At 39.5% G+C, this 24,691-nt stretch overlaps 1 protein-coding gene across 4 annotated transcripts in view; it reads left to right on the top strand.

The window, feature by feature from the left end:
* The first annotated feature begins 10,519 nt into the window (after positions 1-10,519).
* The window catches only part of LOC139472243 (calcium-transporting ATPase sarcoplasmic/endoplasmic reticulum type-like), a 58,532-nt gene continuing 44,360 nt past the window's right edge, over positions 10,520-24,691 (top strand). For all 4 annotated transcript variants that reach the window (XM_071254631.1, XM_071254632.1, XM_071254630.1 and 1 more), the window contains exons 1-3: positions 10,520-10,971; positions 11,208-11,225; positions 11,393-11,475. In XM_071254631.1, the coding sequence (XP_071110732.1) occupies positions 10,854-10,971; positions 11,208-11,225; positions 11,393-11,475 (219 nt within the window). In that variant the 5' untranslated portion in view covers positions 10,520-10,853. The remainder of the gene's footprint in view (positions 10,972-11,207; positions 11,226-11,392; positions 11,476-24,691) is intronic.

Raw genomic sequence — 24,691 nt, 5'->3', positions numbered from 1 at the left:
TGTATAAGAAGATAAGAAGATAAGAAAGCCCGATTCTTTAATATTATTATAGTTAAGCTGCCTTGACAGATAAAAGTAGGATATAAAAGAATACAGTGTTCTTAACTTCTTTTGTGTAGTATACGAAGGTTATTTCATGATACTGGAGTTAATCTGCCATTACGGAATGCAGTGATTTTTACTTCTTTATGCGGTATACGAAGATTCTTTAATATTACGATAGTTAATCTGCCATGATGGATAACTATATAATAATATGAAAGAATGCGGTGATTTTTACTTCTTTATGTGGTATACGAAGATTCTTTAATATTACGATAGTTAATCTGCCATGATGGATAACTATATAATAATATGTAAGAATACGGTGGATTTTGTTACTTCTTTATGTGGTATACGAAGATTCTTTAATATTACGATAGGTAATCTGCCATGACGGATAACTATATAATAATATGAAAGAATGCGGTGATTTTTACTTCTTTATGTGGTATACGAAGATTCTTTAATATTACGATAGTTAATCTGCCATGACGGATAACTATATAATAATATGAAAGAATACGGTGGATTTTGTTACTTCTTTATGTGGTATACGAAGATTTTTTAATATTACGATAGTTAATATGCCATGACGGATAACTATATAATAATATGAAGTAATACGTTTTTTTTTTACTTCTTTATGTGGTATACGAAGATTCTTTAATATCACGATAGTTAATCTGCCATGACGGATAACTAAATAATAATATGAAATAATACGGTGCCCTTTACTTCTTTAAAAAGCTAACATAACTACATCAAAATGTACATGTCAATGGCCTCTATACATAACAGTATTTACATTATTTCCAGCACAATGAGTTTCCATATGTGTGATGCTTGTCCATGCATTTCCCCTCATACTAAAATACCGTGACACGCGATTAGCAATGGAATATAAGTGAAGCCATGTTAATTATTCCACGCTGGTCACTGAAGTAATATTGCCGATGTAACATTAAATATGAACTCACTAACTCACTGACGTAGGGGGGTGGGGGGGGGGGGGGGGGGTGGTGTCCGCGTGTGGGGGCCCACATGCCAATATATTGTATAATGCCTGCCTGCATGGGCGATACATTAGAATATAACATGACCGAAGAAGTCCATTCTGCCACAGATGTAAATAACTTAATTGCATAATAGTGTGTCTGCTGAGGAGGAGGAGGAGGAGGTGTGGTGTAATCATAACTATCTGGACCCGCATTCATCACAAATGTATTCTTGTAGCGGTCCGGTAATTTAATCTGTCTGTTTTTCAATGTTCGTTACTGAGTAAACATGTTTTCGCGCTGGCAAGATATTAAGTGTCTTTGAACAAACTGATACATTTTGTAAAAATATCTCAGGATATTACGCACAACCTTTGGTTATTAAAACATGACCTATATTTCGCGTTGCACTTTCTGTATAGTGTACAGTTTCTTTAAATATATAGGCGTAATAAACACACGTATCTGTCTTGTTTATGAATTTTCTCAATGAGTATATTGTCAGGATTGAACTGCGAGTGATTTTCTATATATAAAAGGATGTTCTATAATATTTGCAATAAAATACATTTACTTTTTCTAAAAATGACAGACAATCCCTAAAACAAAGTAGATTTATTTATAGAATAATTATGATTTTCTAGGCTGTTTCAGGTACATAGCTTGTCAAACCGTAAAGTAAAGGGAGTTATGTTTTTCGCCGCTTTTAGCAACGTGATTTCACAGCATGGTTAGGGTTTGTGCTTAGTCGGTATATTATGTTGCTGTAACTCGCAATGGAAAAAGGTATATGATCGTGTAATATCTTAAATTACTGAGTCCGTCGCAACCGTATCATCTCACTACTGTGGTTATAGACTAACATTTAGTCTCTGAAATTTTATATTACCTAATTCCCTAAGCTGAAATAGAGTTAGCTAGAGCTAGCTAGACTTGCTTTTGTATGCGTTTCTAGATTTATGTTTTTCATAAAATACATATATTCCACGGTCATGGTGCAGAACTATTGTGGTTAAACCACAATTAAAATAAAAGTCTGATTTATGACCAATCGGAGATGTAGAACTGCGCTGTAAATCTTACAGTGCAAGCAAATGGACTGTTGTTTTTCTTACAGAACGAGAACCGTGAAGAATAGGTCTTCAGCAACCCATGCTTGCCGTAAAGGGCGACTACGGGATCGGGTGGTCAGGCTCGCTGACTTGGTTGATGCATGTCATCGTATCCCAGTTGTGTGGATCGATGCTCATGATGTCATTCAGAGGATTGTCTGTTCCAGACTCGATTATTTACAGACCGCCGTCATATAGCTGGAATATTGCTGAGTGCGGCGTAAAACAACAAACTTACAGAACGATATGTTGGACCTAGTAGTGACACGTAGAAAAAATAATGAATACATCACACCATCAATATTCATAACATTCAGTAATAGGTTTGAGTGTTGATACTAATACTGTTGTATTATGTAGCGAGGTGTAAATTTCATCCTCTGTATAAATTGTGAAATATCGGTTTGCATCGAGTACATTCAGTATATATCAGTGGTGTCAGTATTAAACACATCGACAAGCTTTAACGATATGACAGCTTCCTACTTAATTAAACTAATAGATTGCGAGATTCAGCCTGTTATACGAGGGTGTAAAATCTAACAGCCATATGGTAATTCATAAAGATATCTACTGCATTCGTGACACACTCGTGTTATTCCGGACAAGCCGAATAGCTTCTTGCAGGTTACGGAGAAGTGCGAGGTGACGAATGATCTCGACTGGTGACAGTGCAGCGGGAACTGATGACGTCACACATGAGATTGACATGTTGACAGGTCCCCTAAAACTGGAGGTGTCACGTGATGATGTCATCATGTTTTATAGAACAACAACATACTGAACAAAACACAGCTAAACAAGGCATTTTAAATGTTTTGCTATAATTTACCGTTTGACTCATTGTATTTCAGCGTACGGTTTTCACTAGAGTTGAGAGGTTTTACAACCATCTCTAAGACAGTTTAACGAAGGTATATTAAAAGCATTCAGAGCACGATTATATGGCAGCTATATTGTTGAATAAAGCTTTGTTTGCTTCGCTTGTTTGTTGTTTAACGCCACATTCAACAATATTCCAGCTGTATGATAGCGGTCTGTAAATAATCTAATCTGGACCAGACAATACAGTAATTGACATCATAAGCATCGATCTACGCAATTGGGATCGATGACATGCAGTGAGTTATATTTAGAATTAAAACACATGTGACCTTTTACATCATGCTGTTTTCATGGATAAATACATAGATTTCCCCCGCCGTCATATTGACAGACAACCCGGTGATAAACATGAAGATCTATCTACGCAATTGGGATCGATGACTTGCATCAACCAAGTCAGCGAGCCTGACTACCCGACCCCGTTAGTCGCCTCTTACGATAAGCTTAGTCGCCTTTTAGGGCAAGAATGGGTTGCTGAAGACCTATTCTACTCAGGATCTTCAGGGTTCGTTGAATAAAGCATCAAATCTCATTCACTCATTCACAAGCAGAGAAAAATATTTTTAAAAAACGTATTTGTAAGTAAGTAAGGGTTTATAGCTCATCATGATAATTATAACATCAATCGTTCCGCGAATCTGCTCGAGGCGGTATCAGGAGCGCCCCTAAGAGGATGTCACTGCCAGCTCATGCGAAAGTGAGCTGTTTGAAGCTGACGTGTGCCACGAAAGTTGTAAATCTTTTGCACGACGTCTCACATAATAATCCCGTTGTAAATCAGGGTATGTGCCTTGTGCCCCGACCCTCACACAGACACGGCCCGGGGACAACCCCGTCGGGTAGAGGTGACACCGCCCTGCCTCCAGCTACTGGTTGCCACGGCAACTAATCATCCATTAAATAGTTGTGAACATGTGACGCCTCGTGTCGCCCTCGGCGGTGTATGTGTGCCACATTTTTGTGTACAGGTAGAAACACAGAAGATACATGTCGTTGTGCGTGGTGGCAATACAATCCTGTAACTACATCGTCATCGTCGCCGACATCAGCAACTACTACTGCTACTACTACAACTACTACTACTACTACTTTACTACTACTACTACTACTACTACTACTACTACTACTACTTTTACTACTTTTTGTTTGTTTATTTGTGTTTAACGCCCCACTAAGCAACATTCCAGATATATGACGGCGGTCTGAAAATAATCGAGTCTGAACCAGACTATCCAGTGACTGACATCATGAACAGCGATCCACGCAATTGACACTACTGGTGCAGCTGCTGCAACCTGAATCACAGTATCTGAATTACCCGAATCATATTATTTTCTCTTCCCTTAGTGTAATGCAATAGCACTAAATGAAGCAAGTCTAGATTTTCCACAGGTCTTCCATCCCACTAGGGCTCCTTTTCATTAGGTGCTTGTTTCTATCAAAATATTTTCTGAGACTAAAAGGGTGAAATACTCGTTTTGAAAGTTGCGTTTCAATCTGCACGAAACCACACGACGTCGTTTAAGTATTGTGTGATATTTGTTGTTTTGAATGTTTCCATCCAATCTAAACTGGACAAGTTATACACAATGTGCATGCATAATATTGCCGTTGTCCGGTACTACTTTCTTCAAAACACATTCTAAGTGGCAAGGGAGAGAGCATAACAGCTCAACGTTAAATACTGGTTCTATCACATTGTAGCTGTTTTTCCTAATTCACCGAATTCATATCTTTTGCCCATCGATCTCAGAACGACTTGTGTTGTCAAGCGTTATAATTTCCCGAAATGGGCGATCTAATTAGTCACAATGAGGTCCTATCATTACTCGTTCTGTCACTGCTAAGTAGCTAACATTTGATTGTCATTGTCACAAAAGCTGACATTTATCTCGTACTCTGTGCAGGGATGTCTCATGCAGTCAAAGATGTAGTTTGTCATACAGACCCTGAAACAAATATATCCAAAACAGCCCATGCAAGTCTATAACAGTTGGCAAGTCCATATTACTGCGGTTTCATGGAATGAAGAGAGTCGCTGGCTCGTTTTCATTGTTTTATTAAGATAATTTAACAGCTGTCTTGTCTGTAACATATTTTCATATCGGAGACTAGATGTCAGTCTATCAAGGCTGATATCTACAAGGTTACGATCTAGGCTGATATACGCCGGGACTGTACAGTCTTTAGGCTTTTATCACTAACATACCAAGTATCAGTCTTGATGTGTACTTTTTTGCCACCCCGATAATAGAGAAACACCGTTGTCCATATCAGGCTCTGCGCCTGAAAACTATATCAGGTCGCGTGCCTGATAACCGGTATCAGTCAACTGAGTTCTTTCTGTACGCAACGTCCTAGAATTTTTATAAAAGATGTCGTCATTTATTCGATGACGTCACGAATATGATGTCATGCAAAGTTTGATCTACAATGGCAGTTTCCCTGTCTTCGGGAATAATGGAACTCGACCCTTCGATCCATAGAAAATGAAGAAAATCGCAACGACTTGAAATCTGTCGACAACATGAAAAATGCTAACAGGAAAAGGACGTCTGATTCAGATGTGAAAATGTTACAAATTGTCAGATGACGGCAGGCGAGGAGCGGGACATTAGGGGAACGACAAGAAATCTCTGGGTCTCTAAATGGCAAGATTTGTTTGTATGACAGTTCGGTTAGTATTAAGAGATAAAAATATTGTGACCTTCTGTTTGCCAAGCGGATGTAGGTCAGATATGGATGTCTATACACCGGGGTTACAGTCGAGGTTGATATACACCAGTTACAGTCGAGGTTGATATACACCAAGGTTACAGTCAAGGCTGATGTACACCAGTTACAGTTGAGGTTGATATACACCAGTTACAGTTTAGTTGATATACACCAGTTACAGTTGAGGTTGATATACACCAGTTACAGTTTAGGTTAATATACACCAGTTACAATTTTGGTTCATATACACCAGTTACAGTTGAGGTTGATATACACCAGTTACAGTCGAGGTTGATATACACCAGTTACAGTCGAGGTTGATATACACCAACGTTACAGTCGAACTTGATATACACCAAGGTTACAGTCAAGGCTGATGTACACCAGTTACAGTTGAGGTTGATATACACCAGTTACAGTTTAGTTGATATACACCAGTTACAGTTGAGGTTGATATACACCAGTTACAGTTTAGGTTAATATACACCAGTTACAGTTTTGGTTGATATACACCAGTTACAGTTTAGGTTGATATACACCAGTAACAGTTGAGGTTAATATACACCAGTTACAGTTTAGGTTGATATACACCAGTTACAGTCGAGGATGATATACACCAGTTACAGTCGAGGTTAATATACACTAGTTACAGTTTAGATTGATATACACCAGTAACAGTTGAGGTTGATAAACACCTGTCACAGCCGAGGTTGATATACACCAGTTACAGCTTAGATTGATATACACCAGTTACAATTGAGGTTGATATACACCAGTTACAGTTTAGGCTGATAAACACCAGTTACAGCTTAGGTTGATATACACCAGTTACAGCCGAGGTTAATATACACCAGTTACAGCTTAGGTTGATATACACCAGTTACAGGTGAGGTTGAGATACACCAGCTACAGTTTAGGTTGATGTACACCAGTTACAGTTGAGGTTGAGATACACCTGCTACAGTTTAGGTTGATATACACCAGTTACAGTTTAGGCTGATAAAAACCAGTTACAGCTTAGGTTGATATACACCAGTTACAGCCGAGGTTAATATACACCAGTTACAGTTGAGGTTGATATACACCAGTTACAGTTTAGATTGATATACACCAGTTACAGTTTAGGTTGATATACACCAGTTACAGCTTAGGTTAATATACACCCGTCACAGCCGAGGTTGATATACACCAGTTACAGCTTAGCATGATATACACCAGTTACAGTTTAGGCTGATATACACCAGTTACAGTCGAGGTTGATATACACCAAGGTTACAATCGAGGTTGATATACACCAAAGTTACATTACAGCCTATGTGTAATGCATGGCGTTACAGCCTTGACTGATATGTGAATCACCAACGATCATGAGCGTGTATACACTGATCGATATTGCTGGCAGGTGAAACGAAGAAAAGTCCTTCGGTGCAAACTGATATCTTATGACGGGTCGAACCCGTGTCAGCAGGCCTTATGGGTCAACGCATTACCATCTGAACCACATCATCGCACATATGGTAGCAATTCACGTCATGTCCGCGCATATAACGGTACACATAATTGCTGACGGATGATGTTACAAATATATCTCAATCTCCAATCGCACATCTGTCGTTTCTTGATTACATTATATGCCGTTTATTTTATTGGGCTGTGTGTTTTCGTTTGTTGGGTCAGGTAGACGAATCAATGATTGGCGGGGGTTTGACGCTAATATTTCAAAATGGGTTCAGTGTACACCCGAGCCCTGGTCGTTGCCTTGAACCATTCATGAATATTCCTTCGCCTGCCTGACCCATTTTAAACTGCCTCGGTTCATGACGGGGCGTGTATGAATGAATGTACGTACACTCCCTGCGCTTATAGTAACAGCAGTTTGATGTATGAATAGTATTTGAATATATTAACAGCGCAGATTCATTTAAATTGTATCCGTGTCAATCCAGCATTACAATATCTGAAATAACTGCGTTCAGTGAAACAATATACAGTGTATACATGCATGTGCTAACTATATTTATCGATTGTTTCCATTCATATGTAGTAGTATATATTATATACAGTGTGATACTCTTGTACTATACTTGTATATCCGTCGCACTAACAGCACAGCAGTATAGGGTTAGTGAGTGAGTATATTGAGTACACTGGGTATACGGAGACACAAGAGTTCACGTGTACATTGTAGTCGTAGTAGTAGTAGTATCAGCAGCAGTAGCAGTAGCAGTAGTATTGTAGTCGTAGTAGTCGTAGTAGTAGTAGTAGTAGTAGCAGCAGTAGTAATAGTAGTAGTAGTAGCAGCAGCAGTAGTAGTAGTAGTAGTAGTAGCAGTAGTAGTAATAGTAGTAGTAGTAGTTGCAGTAGTAGTAGTAGTAGTAGCAGCAGCAGCAGCAGCAGCAGTAGAAGTAGTAGTAGTAGAAGTATCGGTAAGAAAAGGTATGGATGCACGTTACTTTCTTTATCGCCAGCTTCTAGAATGACAATCAAATGTTAGCAGTAGTAGTAGTAGTAGTAGTAGTAGTAGCAGCAGCAGTAGTAGTAGTAGTAGTAGTAGTAGTAGTAGTAGTAGCAGCAGTAGTAGTAGTAGTGGTGGTGGTAGTGGTGATAGTGGTAGTAGTGGCAGCGGTAGTAGTGGCAGTAGTAGTAGTAGTAGTAGTAGCAGCAGCAGCAACAGCAGTATCAGTAAGAAAACGTATGGATGCACGTTTCTTTCTTCATCGCCACCTACTAGAATGACAATCAAATGTTAGTAGTAGTAGTAGTAGTAGTAGTAGTAGTAGTAGTAGTAGTAGTTGTAGTAGTAGTAGTATCATACATTAGTAGTTGTTGTTTGTTGTTTAACGCCGCTACTCAGCTACAAGACGTTTCAAACGAGAGTTAAATTTAGTGCTGTGAGCAATCGCTTTCATTATCAGTACATCTGCATGTACGTGGCGGTGTGATACGGAACCACGTATGTGTGTGTATGTTGATATTATCGTACACAAAGCTCATATTGCGTGAGATACATATCTTTAAAAATGTGTATGCTGTGTTTACAAAACACGAGAACAATCCTGTACTATATTTCATCAGGCAGTTTATACGTGGAGACTGCAGCGAGTGCGTGACATATAGTCACGTGGTTTCATCAGCCAATCTCTGTCATCGATTGCTTTACGGGTGGGAGCGTCATGGCCTGATAACCTATGATCGTGTGACAAGAAAACTGCGTCCTGATTTATCTGCGTGTTTTAAATTACAGACGATACGGGGTTACAAATGCTGTATAACAATCTGGTTCTGTGAAATAGTGACTTGTGTTCATAATTTACTATTCACATGAAATATGATATTCATAATGTGATATTCATAGTATATGCATACACATATTAAAGCCTTGCTTTTGATAACCATGTTCTTTAATTAAGATATTCGAGCAGTATACAGTTACAGCGATAGCGTCTCTAGTTTCCAAATTATTACAGAAGTTAAAACGAATTGTGTTGATTTTGGGAAAAGCTCAAAAGGCTGTTTATGATTTCAAAACAACACCCTGTCCAAAAGGTTGTAGGTGAACTCGTAGCCAAGATAATTCGTAGTCATAGAGAATTCGTAGACACTCCAATCTCTTAGATAAAATTCACGGTGAAGTTCGGTGAACTAGCAAATAAAATTTGGAAATAGACTTGAATATGGCAGAGAAAGATACAGAAGTGGGGTCTGGTCACGTGGGCCCTCTTCAAACAGATTCCTAAAATTGATATAGACAACAGGGAAAAGAGGCAAACAGCATAACCCTAATTCTCTGTTATATTGCCATGGGTTGTTTGATATAGGGTATTATAATAGGAAATCATGTCTCCTTGGTTCTTTTTTGTGGAATGTGCCATTAAAACAGAAAACTCCTACGAACAAATTATCAGATTGTTTCGGCCTAACCTACTCTATAAACGCAGTGAGGCTGCGTAAACTGAATCACATTTCACGTAGGCAAAAAATCGCGTTACCTAAAGTTTGGCTATGGATCCCGGTCAGATGTAAAATGCATTTGCATTATATTTTGCGCTGTGACATATATTGGTGGGGCATTTTTCGAATGAATCGTCTAGCGTCATGTACATCTGTTTGGAAACTGACACAGTCACGCATCCCTATAATTGTGCAAGCAAGCGGTGTTTTTCCTAATTCTGACATGCAAATATTTATAAAAAATATTCCCATAGAATATAACTGCAGTTTTTTAAACATAGAATGTGTTGATGTGTTATACCTGGCAATCGTCTTCGAGAATTTCCATCTGTTACAAATTTCCAAATGCACGTGTCACATGACATAATAACCATGATTTATATAAATACACCCCTGTTTTTTCCCTGTGCAAAGTATTACAGGTAAGTGTTCCGACAGAGGCTCTAGCTTCTTGCAGGGTTCTGTCGGCAATCTCGCATTGATTTCACCAAGGAAAGGTTATCTAGGACCGGTGTATGCCTTGGATCGAGAGCTTGGGACGATGTGAGCAGCGAACACGAAAAAGTACCTCTTTTGTCCATACTTTCGGCAAGAAAATAAAAATAGCACGGAATTTGTAGTGCTATACCCATATTGACGTCATACCAAATCGCAACATTGCCTAACCGTAGAGGCCGTTTCAACCAATCAGATTACACCACATTGGGTTCGCATGTGACGTAGACCGGTATGGGCTATTCCAAGTTCCAAAGTCTGAGGGGGTCACGTGCGCAGGGCTGTGGTGCAAATATAATTAGCGAATAAGATAGAGCCTATTTCAGTCCACACTGACGTAGACACACTTCTGGCTAAATGTCTATCCTAATGTTAACCCGTAGCCCTTGATTCTTTTACCCGAGTGCTTTCTTAGTGTCGGTGTTGGGAGCAGAAGGCTGTCCCCCCTCCCCGTGGAACTTTCTATCTCTACGGAGTTCACTGAAGACCGAACTCGCAGTGTGGGGGATACTAGCTAGAAATTTTGATTTCTGGCTTGAAATTTCGCTTTTCATCATAACCATTCAAACTAGGGAACGTTGGGGATACGGGTTATACTTTTAACCACAGCGCATGAGCCGTAGGTGACAATTTAAGAGGATACTGTAAAATCCGTGCAATGGATCTTGCACACTGCAAGCCCGTCGAAGAGGTTGCGGCGCATTTTAGCGTCGATGAAACCGTCGGCCTCCAAGATGATGCTATCAAGAAGTCATTAGAAAAGTTTGGACCAAACGGTGAGTATATTACCTTTCTAACTCCAGTTATAAATAATATTTTTCAATAATTTACATCGCCATATTGTAATGTATGGCCAATGGCGTCAGTAAGCCTTTAGGCATCGATGAGAAGCCATGCTTTCAGTCCTCGTTATAGGGCGATTTACATGTTAACGTTTATCAATACGTGTTATGTTATGTTTAAAACGTTTGATAGTAAAATATTTCATTCTCTTTTCTGTTTGTGTTTTCAGAATTGCCGGCAGAAGAAGGTAAGTGTTTTATCGACGTGTTTCTCCTTTCGCGAACGAACAACGTGGTCGATTTATAGTGCCTACACCTAAATTCAATGTCACATGGGTTCATGCCATGTCTACTCGCGTTCGTGTATCGTAATTTTAAGCATACTTTCCTTAATTCACTGCTCCTTTCTTTGCAGGCAAACCACTGTGGGAACTTATTCTTGAACAATTCGACGATCTTTTAGTCAAGATTCTTCTATTAGCAGCTATTATATCATTTGTGAGTATTTTTCGGTTGTTTACAACATTACCATGCCAAATCCTTATCCCTTACGAATGTCAAGATTTACCCCCTTACCAAATGTTTGATAACTGTTGCCACTACACGGGGATATGGGTTTTGTTTCAGGGTACCCCAAGGATTCTTATTTGCTTTTTAATGTATAAATCAACACGTGTCTCGTTTTTTAACATCGTAAATCCAATGCGATTTAACCCCCCCCCCCCCCCCCCCCGAGATATTGACCATTTGGTACTGAATTTTTGAAGGTTTATTCAAGATTCACATGACATAACTACGTACGTTAGTGTTGGGAGTCATTTGAACAATGTAAGATGATAAATACAGGGTTAGAAATTAACACTAGCCTAGGGTAGTACAAATTTCCCAATTTCCTCATTGTTTTAACATAACAAGGGCATTTTATCTTTACCCAGACTTGTAAATCTTTTTGGTTTAGCCCTAACCCTGAAATATTTCATACACATAATCTCGCTCCAGTAGATATGTGACTGTCAATATATTTAAAGACAGTTGGTGGAACATTGTGAATTTTTTTTATGTTCGGCCACAAGTTCATATGAGGAAATCAGCTTGGAATACATATTTAATAAACCATGCAGTGATTTTCACATACCAGACTTTTTAAACATGGTTCAATTATTCATAGCTTTTACAGTGACGGTTCTAATATAGACTGCCATGTTTTTATGCCTGGAAAAATCAGTTAATGTTTTTCTAGAAAGTTTGTCTTTTCCTAACAGTAACAGGATTCACATTGTATAAGTGTTTGTACTGACATGTCCACGTTAGAATTACCTGTGTGTACCCTTTGATGCAAGTAGACGAGATGTGGGGCTACTCGCTAAGGTGCTCCACCACTGCACAGGGATAGCGTAACCTAGCCTGGTATGGATTATTTGTAAGCTACACCATGGGATAATGGCTGTGAACAGGAGACTTGGAGTATAGTACACACATGTATTGCAGTGGGAATGCACTTTGGTTGAATTCAAAGGATTATGCTTCCGAGTTCTTGGATATTAGTTTGCAATAATGTTTTACCCAGTTCTCTAACTGTTGGTTTATCAAAATATGGTTGTAGTTATATGTACTGTGATGTGGTACTTCGGTTAATTGCAATTCTTAATTCTTTGGTATACAAGGTACTGGTACCCGAAGGGAAAATATTTCCATTACCTTGTCATTAATGATACATATATAATTTTATGTTTATGAGAATTGAAGTGGTGAGGTAGCCTCGTGGTTAAAACATTCTCGCTTGTCACATCGAAGACCCGGGTTCGATTTCACACGTGGCAGCCATGTGTGTGTCGATTTCCAGTACAACAGTACTAGCCCATATAAGAATTGTATTAGGTTTGTCATTTGTCAGTTTGATGAATCTCAGAAGCTGTTATGTAGGTATTGGTGTGGGATTAGTGTTGCAGAAGGTTGTGTGTAGGATGTATCGAATGTTATTTCTGTATGGTGTGGGTGGTATTGATGTGCAGCGGTAGAGGTCATGCCGTGTGTTTGTGACGGCTGAACTGGAGAGCGTGTGCCAACCGAACCAGATTCAATTAATGTTGTGTATTTACACTGATTGCCCAGTTGATTAGCTTGTGTAGTTATTAGGACTAATAGTTACATCTGTATTTAATGGATACATTTGATGAAGAAAGCATCTGTCATAAATCTTGTATGGTACTGAATTTTATGTGATTTTTATGTTGACATCAGAATATTGTTTGTACTAAGTGATATCCCTTGTAGGTTGGGGAATTGTTTACCGATTATAAAGCAAATTGCAATATAAAATATATTTTAATTTAACTTGTAGGATTTAAGGAATGTGTGTTGTTGCCTGATGAAGTTATTGTTTCTCACTATGGCTGGAATAATGATGAAAACAGCATAAAGCTTCAATCACGCTCTGACACAAGTTGTTTCATTGGTCTCATCCCAAGAGCGATCCTGTCATACCTTTGACAGTTGACATGGTTGACTGGGCATGTATGGTGCATTCCACCCAACTTGTTCGGGTTACCACCTGTACATGGTAGAACACCTGTACGTAAGGTAGAACACCTGTACGTAAGGTAGAACACCTGTACGTACAGGTAGAATACCTGTACATGGATAGAACATTGATTTACATTGTAAACATTTGAAGCCTAAGTTATAAATGATGTTCTTTGCTTGGTTCAATGTATAATTGATTTATTTTATGGCTGTCTTATCCTAATGCCTTTATTGGCCTTCTTATGAAACAGATAAAAGTGTGCATAAGCGTTGACTAGGCCAGATGAATGTCTTTTAAAATCTACAGATTCGGTGTCCGTGTAAGGTTTTCTGATTTGAATGGTGAGGTGATTATCTTGGTGTACTGTCTGTTGTCAACACGATTCCTTTCTTCTTTGGTTCTTTCAATACAGCACAGGACTGTTATGGTGATAATGCTGATATGTAAATTCCTTGACAGAAATATCACTCTGGTTTTGTCGCCATAGGCAGTAGTGACATTAACTGTGATTATGAAAATGACATGCAGATTTGAAATAGTTTGTGAATTGGTAATATATCATGCATAGTGTGTTACAGTGTCTGAGATTAAGTTGAGATAATGCTGAGTATCAATAAGAGGAAGGTGGTTTGATGTTTTTAGGGTTGATGATTGAAGTTTTACAATGTTTGCATCAGGAACCTGACCAAGCTGTCCTTTTACTTCACTGACAACTAGGGGCGGTCGGGTAGCCTAGTGGTTTAAGCGGTCGCTCATCACGCCTAAGACACGGGTTCAATTTTCGACATGGGTACAATGTGTGAAGCCCATTTCTGATGTTCCCAGCTGTGGTTTTGCTGGAATATTGCTAAAAGCGACGTAAAACCACTCACAACTACAACAGCTGTCTAGTAAAGAAATCGGTACTTGAATGTATAAAACATACAATAAGAGTGTTGGACACATCTGTCAGATGGAAGATTTTGGGACAGTGATTTTTGGAGGAACTTATGGGTTTAGGACTTAGGACACTTTCATGAATTTTTCATATTTTGATAAATGATCTTATGTTATTATTAATTTTCAACAAAATCCAGTAACTTATGAGTAAATGTCCTAGAATTGCATTATGTGGAAAATGAACTGATCTGAAAGCCTGCTTGCAACACATGACAGATGTTTTGGGATGTGACATTGATAGATGTTGTCCATGCACACATGAGCAAGCTACACTGGAAGACTCAGAAGTACTGAGGACAGTTGACTTTTCATTACAGTTTATTTATTCTTCATATGGTTTGATTATTTCATGGTATAAAACATTCATCAGTGTGTTTCTATGACATTCCTCCCAGCAAGCTGTTGGATATTTTCATGGGTGATTGTTCATTTGGTAATTAATTGATGAAAAGAGGTTTGATTTTTGTTTTGCTTTTCTGATTCATAGGTAGTTGTTTAACCAGTGTGTTAAAAAGCCAGGTTTTCGAGTTAATTACTTAATTATTTTTATGTGGATTTTTTTTTATATCTGCGGCACACATTACTGAAAATAAAATCATGAATTGTGCTCACAAATGTTTCAATGGCAGTTGAGGCAGATTTTAAACATCATTGACATTGTGTTAAGTTTGATGGCAAAAGTGATGAATTTACCATGTGGTAGAATATTTGTTTTGGAATATGATTTTTGAGTATGTAATTAAAATTTCATGCCTGTTTTGAAAAACTGAAAAGCATGTTAATGATTTTGCTGAATGTGCCCGAAACGCAATTTTCACCCATGTTAGGTGTAGGTTAGTGGACAGAAGATATTGATCAGTGTTGTAGTTCGAACATGGCCAGACAATACACCAGCTGGGCCCGTGAATGCACATGTTGATTGAACAGCTGATGTCTGTTATTGGGGCAATGGGATTGAAGCTACGCCAGTCTTTTGGAATCAATTTTGTCCAAATCTGTATTCTATAAATGACCAGAGGTTATATATTTAGATTTGGTTCTGCTTTGGTATGGAAATGGGTTTTTTCTTTAACAAGACATTATTAATTGTCTCGGCTCTGTAGCGAGATGCTGAACATGTAGATACATTGCACTTAATCATTCTAGTTCTATGGAAATCAACATGGCATGGACATGCCAGGAAGAAGCTGTTCTTTTTTTTTATTATTATTTGAAATTTTGATTTCATAAAGGATAATAAATAAAAAGAAGAATTAAGTATATAGCGGTGTTGGAAATTAAGGTGGTGCTTGAGCCCGGTTTGTTTTTTAATCTAGGGATCCCTTGGAAATTTGATTTTTAAGGATAAGTTATGTCAACGTCCCTTGATTTTTTATACTTTCTTTCAAACATAGACAACCAAAATCTGTTTCTTTAGCCCAAGAAGTGTACAAGAAAGATATAGGAAATGTCCATTGGCTATGTTACATGAAACCGTAAAATATGGATTTGTCATTGGATGAAGAGAAGAAAAGTAGACCTGATTATCTTGGACTCAGTGTATGGAAGTATGTGATCTTTCAGATGTGGAAGTGTTAATTGTAGATAATTATCAGGTTATTCCAGTTATGATGATTGTAATTGCAGTTAAACAGTGAAATGTGTATTTGTGATCCTGTTTGGAATGCTTGTCAGGTTTCAAAAGAGACACTAGTTTTGAACTGGTCTGTTGTACAAAGACGATTGTTTTTTCCCCAAATGTAGTGATGTTTATGTATGAATGACTGGCTAGTTTCGTTAGGTTCATGATACAGTTCGGTCTGTCCTTGTCTCTCTGTAGTTTCAGCAAGTTGTCCAATAGATTGGCAAGTGAAAGGTATTTGATCAGGGTTTTTCTCTGATGGTAACCAGTCATCATCCACAATGTGGGGCCAGGTGGCCCAGTCATCTAAAGCACCACAATTTGCTGTGTAGTGTTGCATCCCATACCAGAACCTATGATTGTGGGTTCGAATCCCGATTCACCCTTGGGTTTCTAGGTTTGTCAGCACCATACCCATGCTTGTAGGTTTCACCAAAGTGGTAAATGTCTAAGACCTGCATCGCTTCGGGCTTTCCTCTCACATGAAGCTGAAACATCATGATATAACTGGAATACTGTTAAAAGCAGCGTTAAACCCAACTCACTCATCCAAAATGTCTTCTTTTTTTCAAGTAACATTTCATTAAGTGGAATGTTCTATCAAAAAGTGATCATTTAAATGTCCTTATGGCATTAATCCCTAGCAAACTGATTTGCATCTGCCAACAACACGGCTGGTAGATAATGCCAGGTGCCCTACACTTGTCTAGAATCATGAACATAGTTTCATTCTGTTACACAGTAGAAAGGTTGGCCAGAAAAACAGGCTGTGTGATTGAGGTATTTCAGGAACATGGCATGAAGTCCTCACTGCTATAAAGACCCCTAGTTGTCACAGTAGCAGACCATCACTCCCTAACTTGCATGTGTGGGGAGAACAAAGGGTATTGGGTATTAAATCTACTTAAGTGAGAGTTGAAAGATGTGTTGCCAGTGCCCAGTCTCTCCATGCGATGTTTGGAGTCGGGCTGTCTTGTGAGGTGTGATGTTTCTAAATCTGTGTGCAGAGCTCGATAGGCTTCGTATTTGCGTAAAATATGCATTAGATAAACTGAAATACGCAGATAAATCAAATCCTACGCAACAAGAACTATAAATACGCTATTAAAATAAAATTAATGCGTACATTACAACCATTAGATAAAACGATTGTGTATGCTACAACTGTTAGACAGAATGATTGTGTATTAACCGATCAAAATTCACTTACTGACAGTTACATTTGGAAAGCCTTCTGTGACGAACATACTGATAGATGCCAACTGAATAGCACATCTTGTTTAGTTAATGTACATGTTGTTTCTTAGACAATCGCTGATTGGTGATTTAAAAAATAGCATCTTTCTTACAATGCTAGTTTTTGTAAACAAAAAACAGCATCCCGCAGAGGAAAGACTCGGCTTTCTTGTTTTCTCTCCAAATACTGAGTTGTACCGAATAAACCTTCCCAGGAAACAAAACCATCAAGTGGTTTCAAAATATGGACCCACTATTTTGTAGTATCTTCTATTTTTGATAGATTAGAACTGCAGCCAACTTAAAGGGGCAAAACTGTTTGTGTCGATAACATGTTCTTTTGGACCTTTCGGTCAATCTTTGATTATTTCAATTAACCGGAACACCACAGTAACCATGGTTACGGGGGTTATGGGCGATATTTTGAAACAAGATCCAAGTTATGTCACATAACGACCATAAAGATTTACTTTGATGTAGTCGATTGTTCAACTAATTGCAATTTTGGTCTTGGCTGCAGTAGGTGGCCATACTCCCCCTGTTATTTGCTCCTAATTAGAGCCTGTTTCATAACATGTATATTACAAGGTAAGGTGACATGGTGTGATTATGTCAACTCGAATAACAGCAGGGAATAACATTGACTTTATTGACTAGCTGGTTAGCACTATGAACAGATTGGTTATAGTGGGTCCACTTGCATTGTCTCCAGACACGAGGTATAGGATAAGTGTATGGAGTGTCTGTTTGAAATAACCCATTCTTAGCTTGGTAAAATTAGTAGCCCTAGCAAGTTTGTTTCTAAATGTCCAAGCATTAATTTGTCACCTTATACAAACTGTTTCGATCATATAGTTAGTGATTAGAGCCTTCAAAGTGTAATACTGAGACATTGTCGATTGTCAAGAAGGGCAATTCATACCTGCTCAGTGCAGTGTCCGAAATAACAGCTTGCCCGCCTGTCCGTGACTGGTAACTTTTCTGTCGGACTGCATGAAATTTTCCTCCACCTGCCCGACTGTCTAGTAGATACTTTTAAGACTACTTACGTAGTCAGTTTTATTATAACTCCTTCTCAAGTAATTGTTTGCACTATTTCAACTGAATCATGATGTGTTTTGTCTCACATTTTGCTATTTTTCAATATTTCTAATATCTGAATGTGGCAGGTTACTTTGAAGATAGGCAGGCAAAACTCCTGAGTCACCTGCCCGACTGTCTTGTTGGGTTTTAAAATTATTTCAAACACTGTCTCAGGCCAATATTCAGCCCCCATTATGAAACAAATTGGAATGAAAAAAATATTAAAAGATTAATCTTTATGCAATTGATACTTGTCTGTTTAATATGGCCTGGGGCTCTGAGTTAGTAGTTCAGGGGCTGTGTAATCCTAAATGTCTCCCTCACTCACTCATGTGGCATTTTGGGGCTTGAAATGCCAGGTCAAGGCAACCTGGTTACATCGTAGAAATGAAACCCCATTGATTTGTCTCATTGACTGGAATCGGTAGCCAGTGTGCAGTGCCTAGGGTGGGTCGTTGTGTATTGGGCAGTATCTCGAGTACTGGGCTTCCACTGTGGGATGTTGACAGGAAGACAGCTTCACGTTATTTGAGTCTATTTGAGTCGTTAATACTGTTGTGGCGCTGACAGTCTGTGTGATGGCGTGGTTGATTGCTTCTGTTCTGGTTCCATCAAGGGATGAGATCTAGTTGACTAACGGACTGTAAAAGTGTTATCAAGATCTAGTTGGACAGGGGCATTCTGTATTTAAGAAACAATTTATCAGTCAGAATGAACTGTTGTCATGGTAAGATGAGACAATCTGCTCTTATCCTTCGAAATTCACACTGGGCCAAGACTACTGAATTCTGCTTCTTGGTCTTTGAAATGGAGAATTATAAATTGCACATCATGCAGATAGTAAGTGCTTATGCACAAAATGTATATTTGATTATAACGGCAAGCTATGCAATTATTACAAGCACTGTTCTAGTTGTAGGCCAAAAAATGTTGGTATCTTATTCAGGTTCAAGGCCAGTGAGTGTAGGAGACAGTTTCCAACATGCGTTAACCAAGTTAGTATTCACCATGGTACCACATAAGCTTTTCCCACTGCATCAAGCTGACGAAGTTTTCTGATGAATCACTCCATTTTTTTTTGTGAGCCAGGTCTTCTTGTGAGCGAGCAGGTTTTCCTCCAACATGCAAGCCCTGCATTTACCCTTGAAACATGTCGTTGTTACCTCACCCATTACTTGACAGCATCTCCTGATTGGGAACAAGGCTGTACAGTGACATTATCTTAGTACTGCAATGGCAGGTTCGTGAGGCGCTCCTTAAGCCTGTTAGGCCTATAGCCACCTAACCCAATACTTTATTGGATTCATTATGCAATGAGACTGCGAATGGGTCTATAAGGACACTATTACTAGTTCTCCTGTCCTGGCTGAACTCGGCCCCGGTAGAAAAGCCATCTTCCTAATTTGGTCAGCAGCGTGGCAGCACAGCATGGGGAGTATCGACAGCTGCACATGGTTGTAGTCTATGGTATAGGTGTTGGTCCAGCTGCACACCAGACACTGGTCACTCAGAGGGCCTGCACTGGCTTAATCAGCAAATCTACTTGATAAACAGCACACCACTTTCTCCATCTAGGAATCTGAAGCAGGTGCTTGCCAGATATGAGAATTGATCTGTAATTGTGCAGAGATTTCCGATGTGGTTGGCTGTTTGAAAGTGCTTAGGCTTGAAATGAAATGTTGTTTTTTCACTGAAATTGAATTGCGGTGTTCTTGTTTAAATTGGTACTTTTTCATCAATACGTATTTGGAGGCCTGTAAAATTTGTTTTTTGTTTGAGTTTGGAATTTCTTTGGTTTAGGTCAAAGTTTAGTTTTATAAGAATTGTTTTTGATTGGTTTGTTGGCTAGATAAATAATGTGTGGGTAGGTATTGGCAGTGTAGAAATTGCCACTAGTTCTGTTGTTCTGGCCAAACTGCCCAATAGTTAACATTATCATAAGGACCAGTAGACATTTGTCACTTTCAGGTTTTGCTATATGTTATCATTATAAAGACTAGTGGACTAAGTATGTTAGTTTCTATTGCTGTGTTGGTGAATGCAATCTGGTCTTCCAAAAATGTTGTCAGGAATGCAATTCATATATTTATACGTTTCTTGTCCGTTGAGTGATATAAATCCAAACTGAAATATCCTGATGACATCATTCAAGAATATTTAGTTGTAGGGTTCCAAGCACTAGCCAAAGAATTCATGTTTCAAACTCATGGACATTCTTTACACCTGTGCTCAAACCATCACCTATTGGCTGACCAAGTGGCTACAAAGTCACTTGATACTTGCAGTCTTACTGCTATTTCTGGACATTGCCGAAAAGACCAGCTCATGGATTAATCTGTTAATGGCATTTCCTTGCAGCAGCAGTATTCATCACACACAGGGGCTAGGACATATTTTCACTGAAGAGACTTATTGACTTTGAGAATCAGAATGCAATTAGATTGCTGTTCAGTCTCATTTTGCAGTGAAGATTCCTTTTGGACGACTTCTCAATCAGTCAACATTAATGGTGCTCTGCCTGTCTTGTAACAATCGCCATGTCTGCAGGTATATATATGGAGATGTTGGGTCTGAATAAGCCAGGTTATAATAAGGCCATCTGTACAGTGGTAGAAAACATGTTCAGTCAATGTTTATTTGACATGCGTGAAGGATAGGAACCCAAAATGAATCATAATATACTGTTAACAGCCTTATTTAACAAGGTTAATGAATGGTTTACATGACAAGTTCTACATCTGTAATGCCACAGTAGCCGCCGACCTGACATTGCCACAATGACTGCCGGCTTGGTGTTGCCACAATGGCTGCCGGCTGTTGGTATTGCCACAATGGCTTCCGACTGTTGGTATTGCCACAATGACTGCCGGCTTGGTGTTGCCACAATGGCTGCCGGCTGTTGGTATTGCCACAATGGCTTCCGACTGTTGGTATTGCCACAATGGCTGCTGGCTGTTGGTATTGCCACAATGGCTGCCGGCTGTTGGTATTGCCACAATAGCTGCCGGCTGTTGGTATTGCCACAGAGTGGGGAGTGGGAAATGTTGCCACAAAAGGTGCCAAGTACTGATATTGCCACAATGGACGCCGAGTATAGATACAGATTGGTGGCATAGTTTCTGCAATGACAGGAGAGTATGACCAACACTCAGCTGTAGTGCTGCAGCCAAGACATTGTTACATGCGAAGTAAGACATTCTTGCTCTAATGACAGATGGAAACAGTACAACAGGTGCTAGGTCTAGCCTGGCTTAAGATCCCAGATGTTGCTGTGCAAGACAGATACATAGACTACATACTCAATATGAGTAACTCATAGTAAAGATCAGCCCCTGTAGCAGCACACTCATAGTAAAGATCAGCCCCTGTAGCAGGTGCCCTTGCCCTGCCCTCTCACTGGAGGCGGTCAGACTCGCTGACGTGGTTGTTCCATGCCATTGATCCCAATAGCGTGGATCGATGTTCATGATGTAAATCACTGGCTTGTCTGGTCCAGACTCCATTATTTACAGACCGCTGTCATATAGCTGGAATATTGCTGAGTGCGGTGTAAAAAAACAAACCAAACTCTTACTTAACACCTTCCCAGCGGGTGCAGCTCTTTGACCTGTCCTCTCACTGGACACCTCCCCAGCAGGGGCCCCTCCTTGCCCTGTCCTCACTGGACACCTCCCCAGCAGGTGCCCCTCCTTGCCCTGTCCTCACTAGACACCACCCCAGCAGGTGCCCCTCGTTGCCCTGTCCTAACTGGACACCTCCCCAGCAGGTGCCCCTCGTTGCCCTGTCCTCACTGGACACCTCCCCAGCAGGTGCCCCTCGTTGCCCTGTCCTCACTGGACACCTCCCCAGCAGGTGCCCCTCCTTGCCCTGTACACTGATTGGAAATCTCTAATGTCCTCCAGCTTTCCAGCTTCCCAAGGCAAGGGAGTTACTGATTATAAAAGTCCAGATTCCACCCTTCCCGAACTAGACAGCTATAGGTCATTGACCAAACTTGTTGCCTTGATGGTGTTTCGGACATTGATCCACCATGGTTTTAACGATGGACTCACTGACTTGTTTCTGGTCATGTATTGTAGCTATTGATCCAGTGGTAAATTCCTCAAGGTTGTCATGTTGCTCAAGGCAGCATCAATGCCCATCATGTTCCTTTTTGTTTTTCAGTAATAATAATATGGCTGATAGGCATCTTCAGTGTCTAGAAACAAAATTGTTGATAATGATATCCAAATATCATCATCCATGACTTGAAAAAAAATAAAAAAATTAATACTGTATGGGAGAATATCAAAGGTCATGTCATTTTAAGGGTTTTTTATTTCTGTCAAAACATGTTCCAACCAGCCATGGGTTGAAAGGGAATGAGTGTGATGCTGTTGGAACAGGCTGTAAAATGTCTTGGAAATAGGTTTGTCAAATTTGCGAGATATTGAAAGCCTGGCAAGTAGTCTTCATGAGCTTTGCTAGCAATCCCTCATTCTCTGAGGTGTCAACGAATTAACCCCTCGATTCCAAGTCAATACACCTCGAGATTGGAATACAAGCCACAGTTGCAACCATTCCCCAATGCTGCAGTCTAATACTTTCAATGCCTCCTTCACTGACATTTCAGAGTGTTTTTAGGTAACCTTGGCTTTTCGATCTTAATAAATGGTATGCATTGCTGTCAAGTGGAGACCGGATTTTGTTTCCAGGTTTTGAGTTGGATCAATGTAGAGTATTGATTACTGTCTTGTGCCATGGCTGGGCCAAACATTTCACGAGCAACAGATAGACATATTCTGTATGGGCCATTATCTTCTAACTTCGACGAATACAGTTGGTTCCTCGGAGATGAAAAAAAATGTGACCAATAATAGCTCTGTTTATTGCTATTCTTTTTTCTGGGGCTGAAGTCAAATTTATGGATTACTCGAGTTGTTTTTGTTTCTGACATCCTAGTTAGGGAACGAAGGGTGGAATGTGTGGATTCCACTTGTTACCATTTCCGTGCTTTTTGTTCGTGGCACAAGATGGAAATATATGGTCTGTAATTATTTCTGTTCCTGACAGTCTGTCTGCCTGCTGGCCTGCTGGCTAGTAAAAATAATGCACACCACACAGGTTATGAGGTTGTTCAATGTTGGAGAGCACACAGGGTTTTACACGACGGACAAACCTGCGTCAAGTACACACAAACGCTCAGAATGGACGTAGAAAAAGAAAATTTTGCTCCCAGAGGGATGCACAATAATATTCATTGTACCTACAGCGTCTTAAAAGCAGTTATGGGGCGGTCGGGTAGCCTAGTAGTTAAAGCGTTCGCTTGTCATGCCGGAGACCCGGGTTCAATTCCCGACATGGGCACAATATGTGAAGCCCATTTCTGGTGTCCCCCACTGTGATATTGCTAGAATATTGCTAAAAGCGGCGTAAAACCCTACTAACTCACTCAATCACTCACTAAAAGCACTTATGAGTGTTTGTCATTTCATCCATCAATCATTAGCACTGTCCACATTGATTCATCCCAGGCTGTTGAGTAACTATCAAAAGGTACAGTGCACTACACAATTTCATTACTTTACGGGACCCTCATATTGCCTATTAGGACCATTTTAAGTAATTTAGGGGTCCCCTGGACCCAGACTTTTATAAGTCAAGGTAAAAGTCTGGCACCTGTTTCAATGAACTGCCTTGACATGAAATATTGAACTTCATATTATCATTAGTTATTTACACAGTACAGATTTAGGACTTTGATTTTTTTTCCAAGAAGAAATTGTAAACATAAGCTTAGAACATTTTTAGTTGTGAAATTAAAGGATTGTAGGTGCTTACCTGACCTAGCAGATTTACAAATACACCGGTATATTTAGGAACAAATTCATTTTGAACTATTTTGGGTCGACATCTGCTGCGATTGATCTTATCAAGTGCACATCAGCCCCATGGTATAGAGTGTACTTCTTTATCTGCCTTGTCAGCACAGGAAGTGAGAGCAGGTTGTGCTTCAATACAGGGCATGTCTGTTCTGTGGGCTCTGTGATGAGTGGAGTAGGTTGTACTTGGTGAGAGATGGGCAGAATTTGGGATGTCTGTCCACTTGAAAATAGAAATGTTGACAAGTCTGAACATGTTATGTGATCATATTGCATTTGAAGCTCTTTGAACTAGATTTATGACTATATTCCATCATGTTCACTAATGGAGGACTGGCGTAATACTGGCAGGGCCTAGTCCTGCTCCAGTCACAGGCGAACAAGGCACAATGCATACAAACTTGATTGCTACGTGAAGATCCAAGTTAGACTACCATCCTTGTAAGAGGC

Source organism: Haliotis cracherodii, unplaced genomic scaffold (assembly GCF_022045235.1).
Source record: "Haliotis cracherodii isolate W230 unplaced genomic scaffold, xgHalCrac1.p SCAF_24, whole genome shotgun sequence".
Lineage (NCBI taxonomy): Eukaryota > Metazoa > Mollusca > Gastropoda > Lepetellida > Haliotidae > Haliotis > Haliotis cracherodii.
Note: the sequence above shows the minus strand (reverse complement) of the source record. Positions and strands in the feature narration are given on the sequence as shown.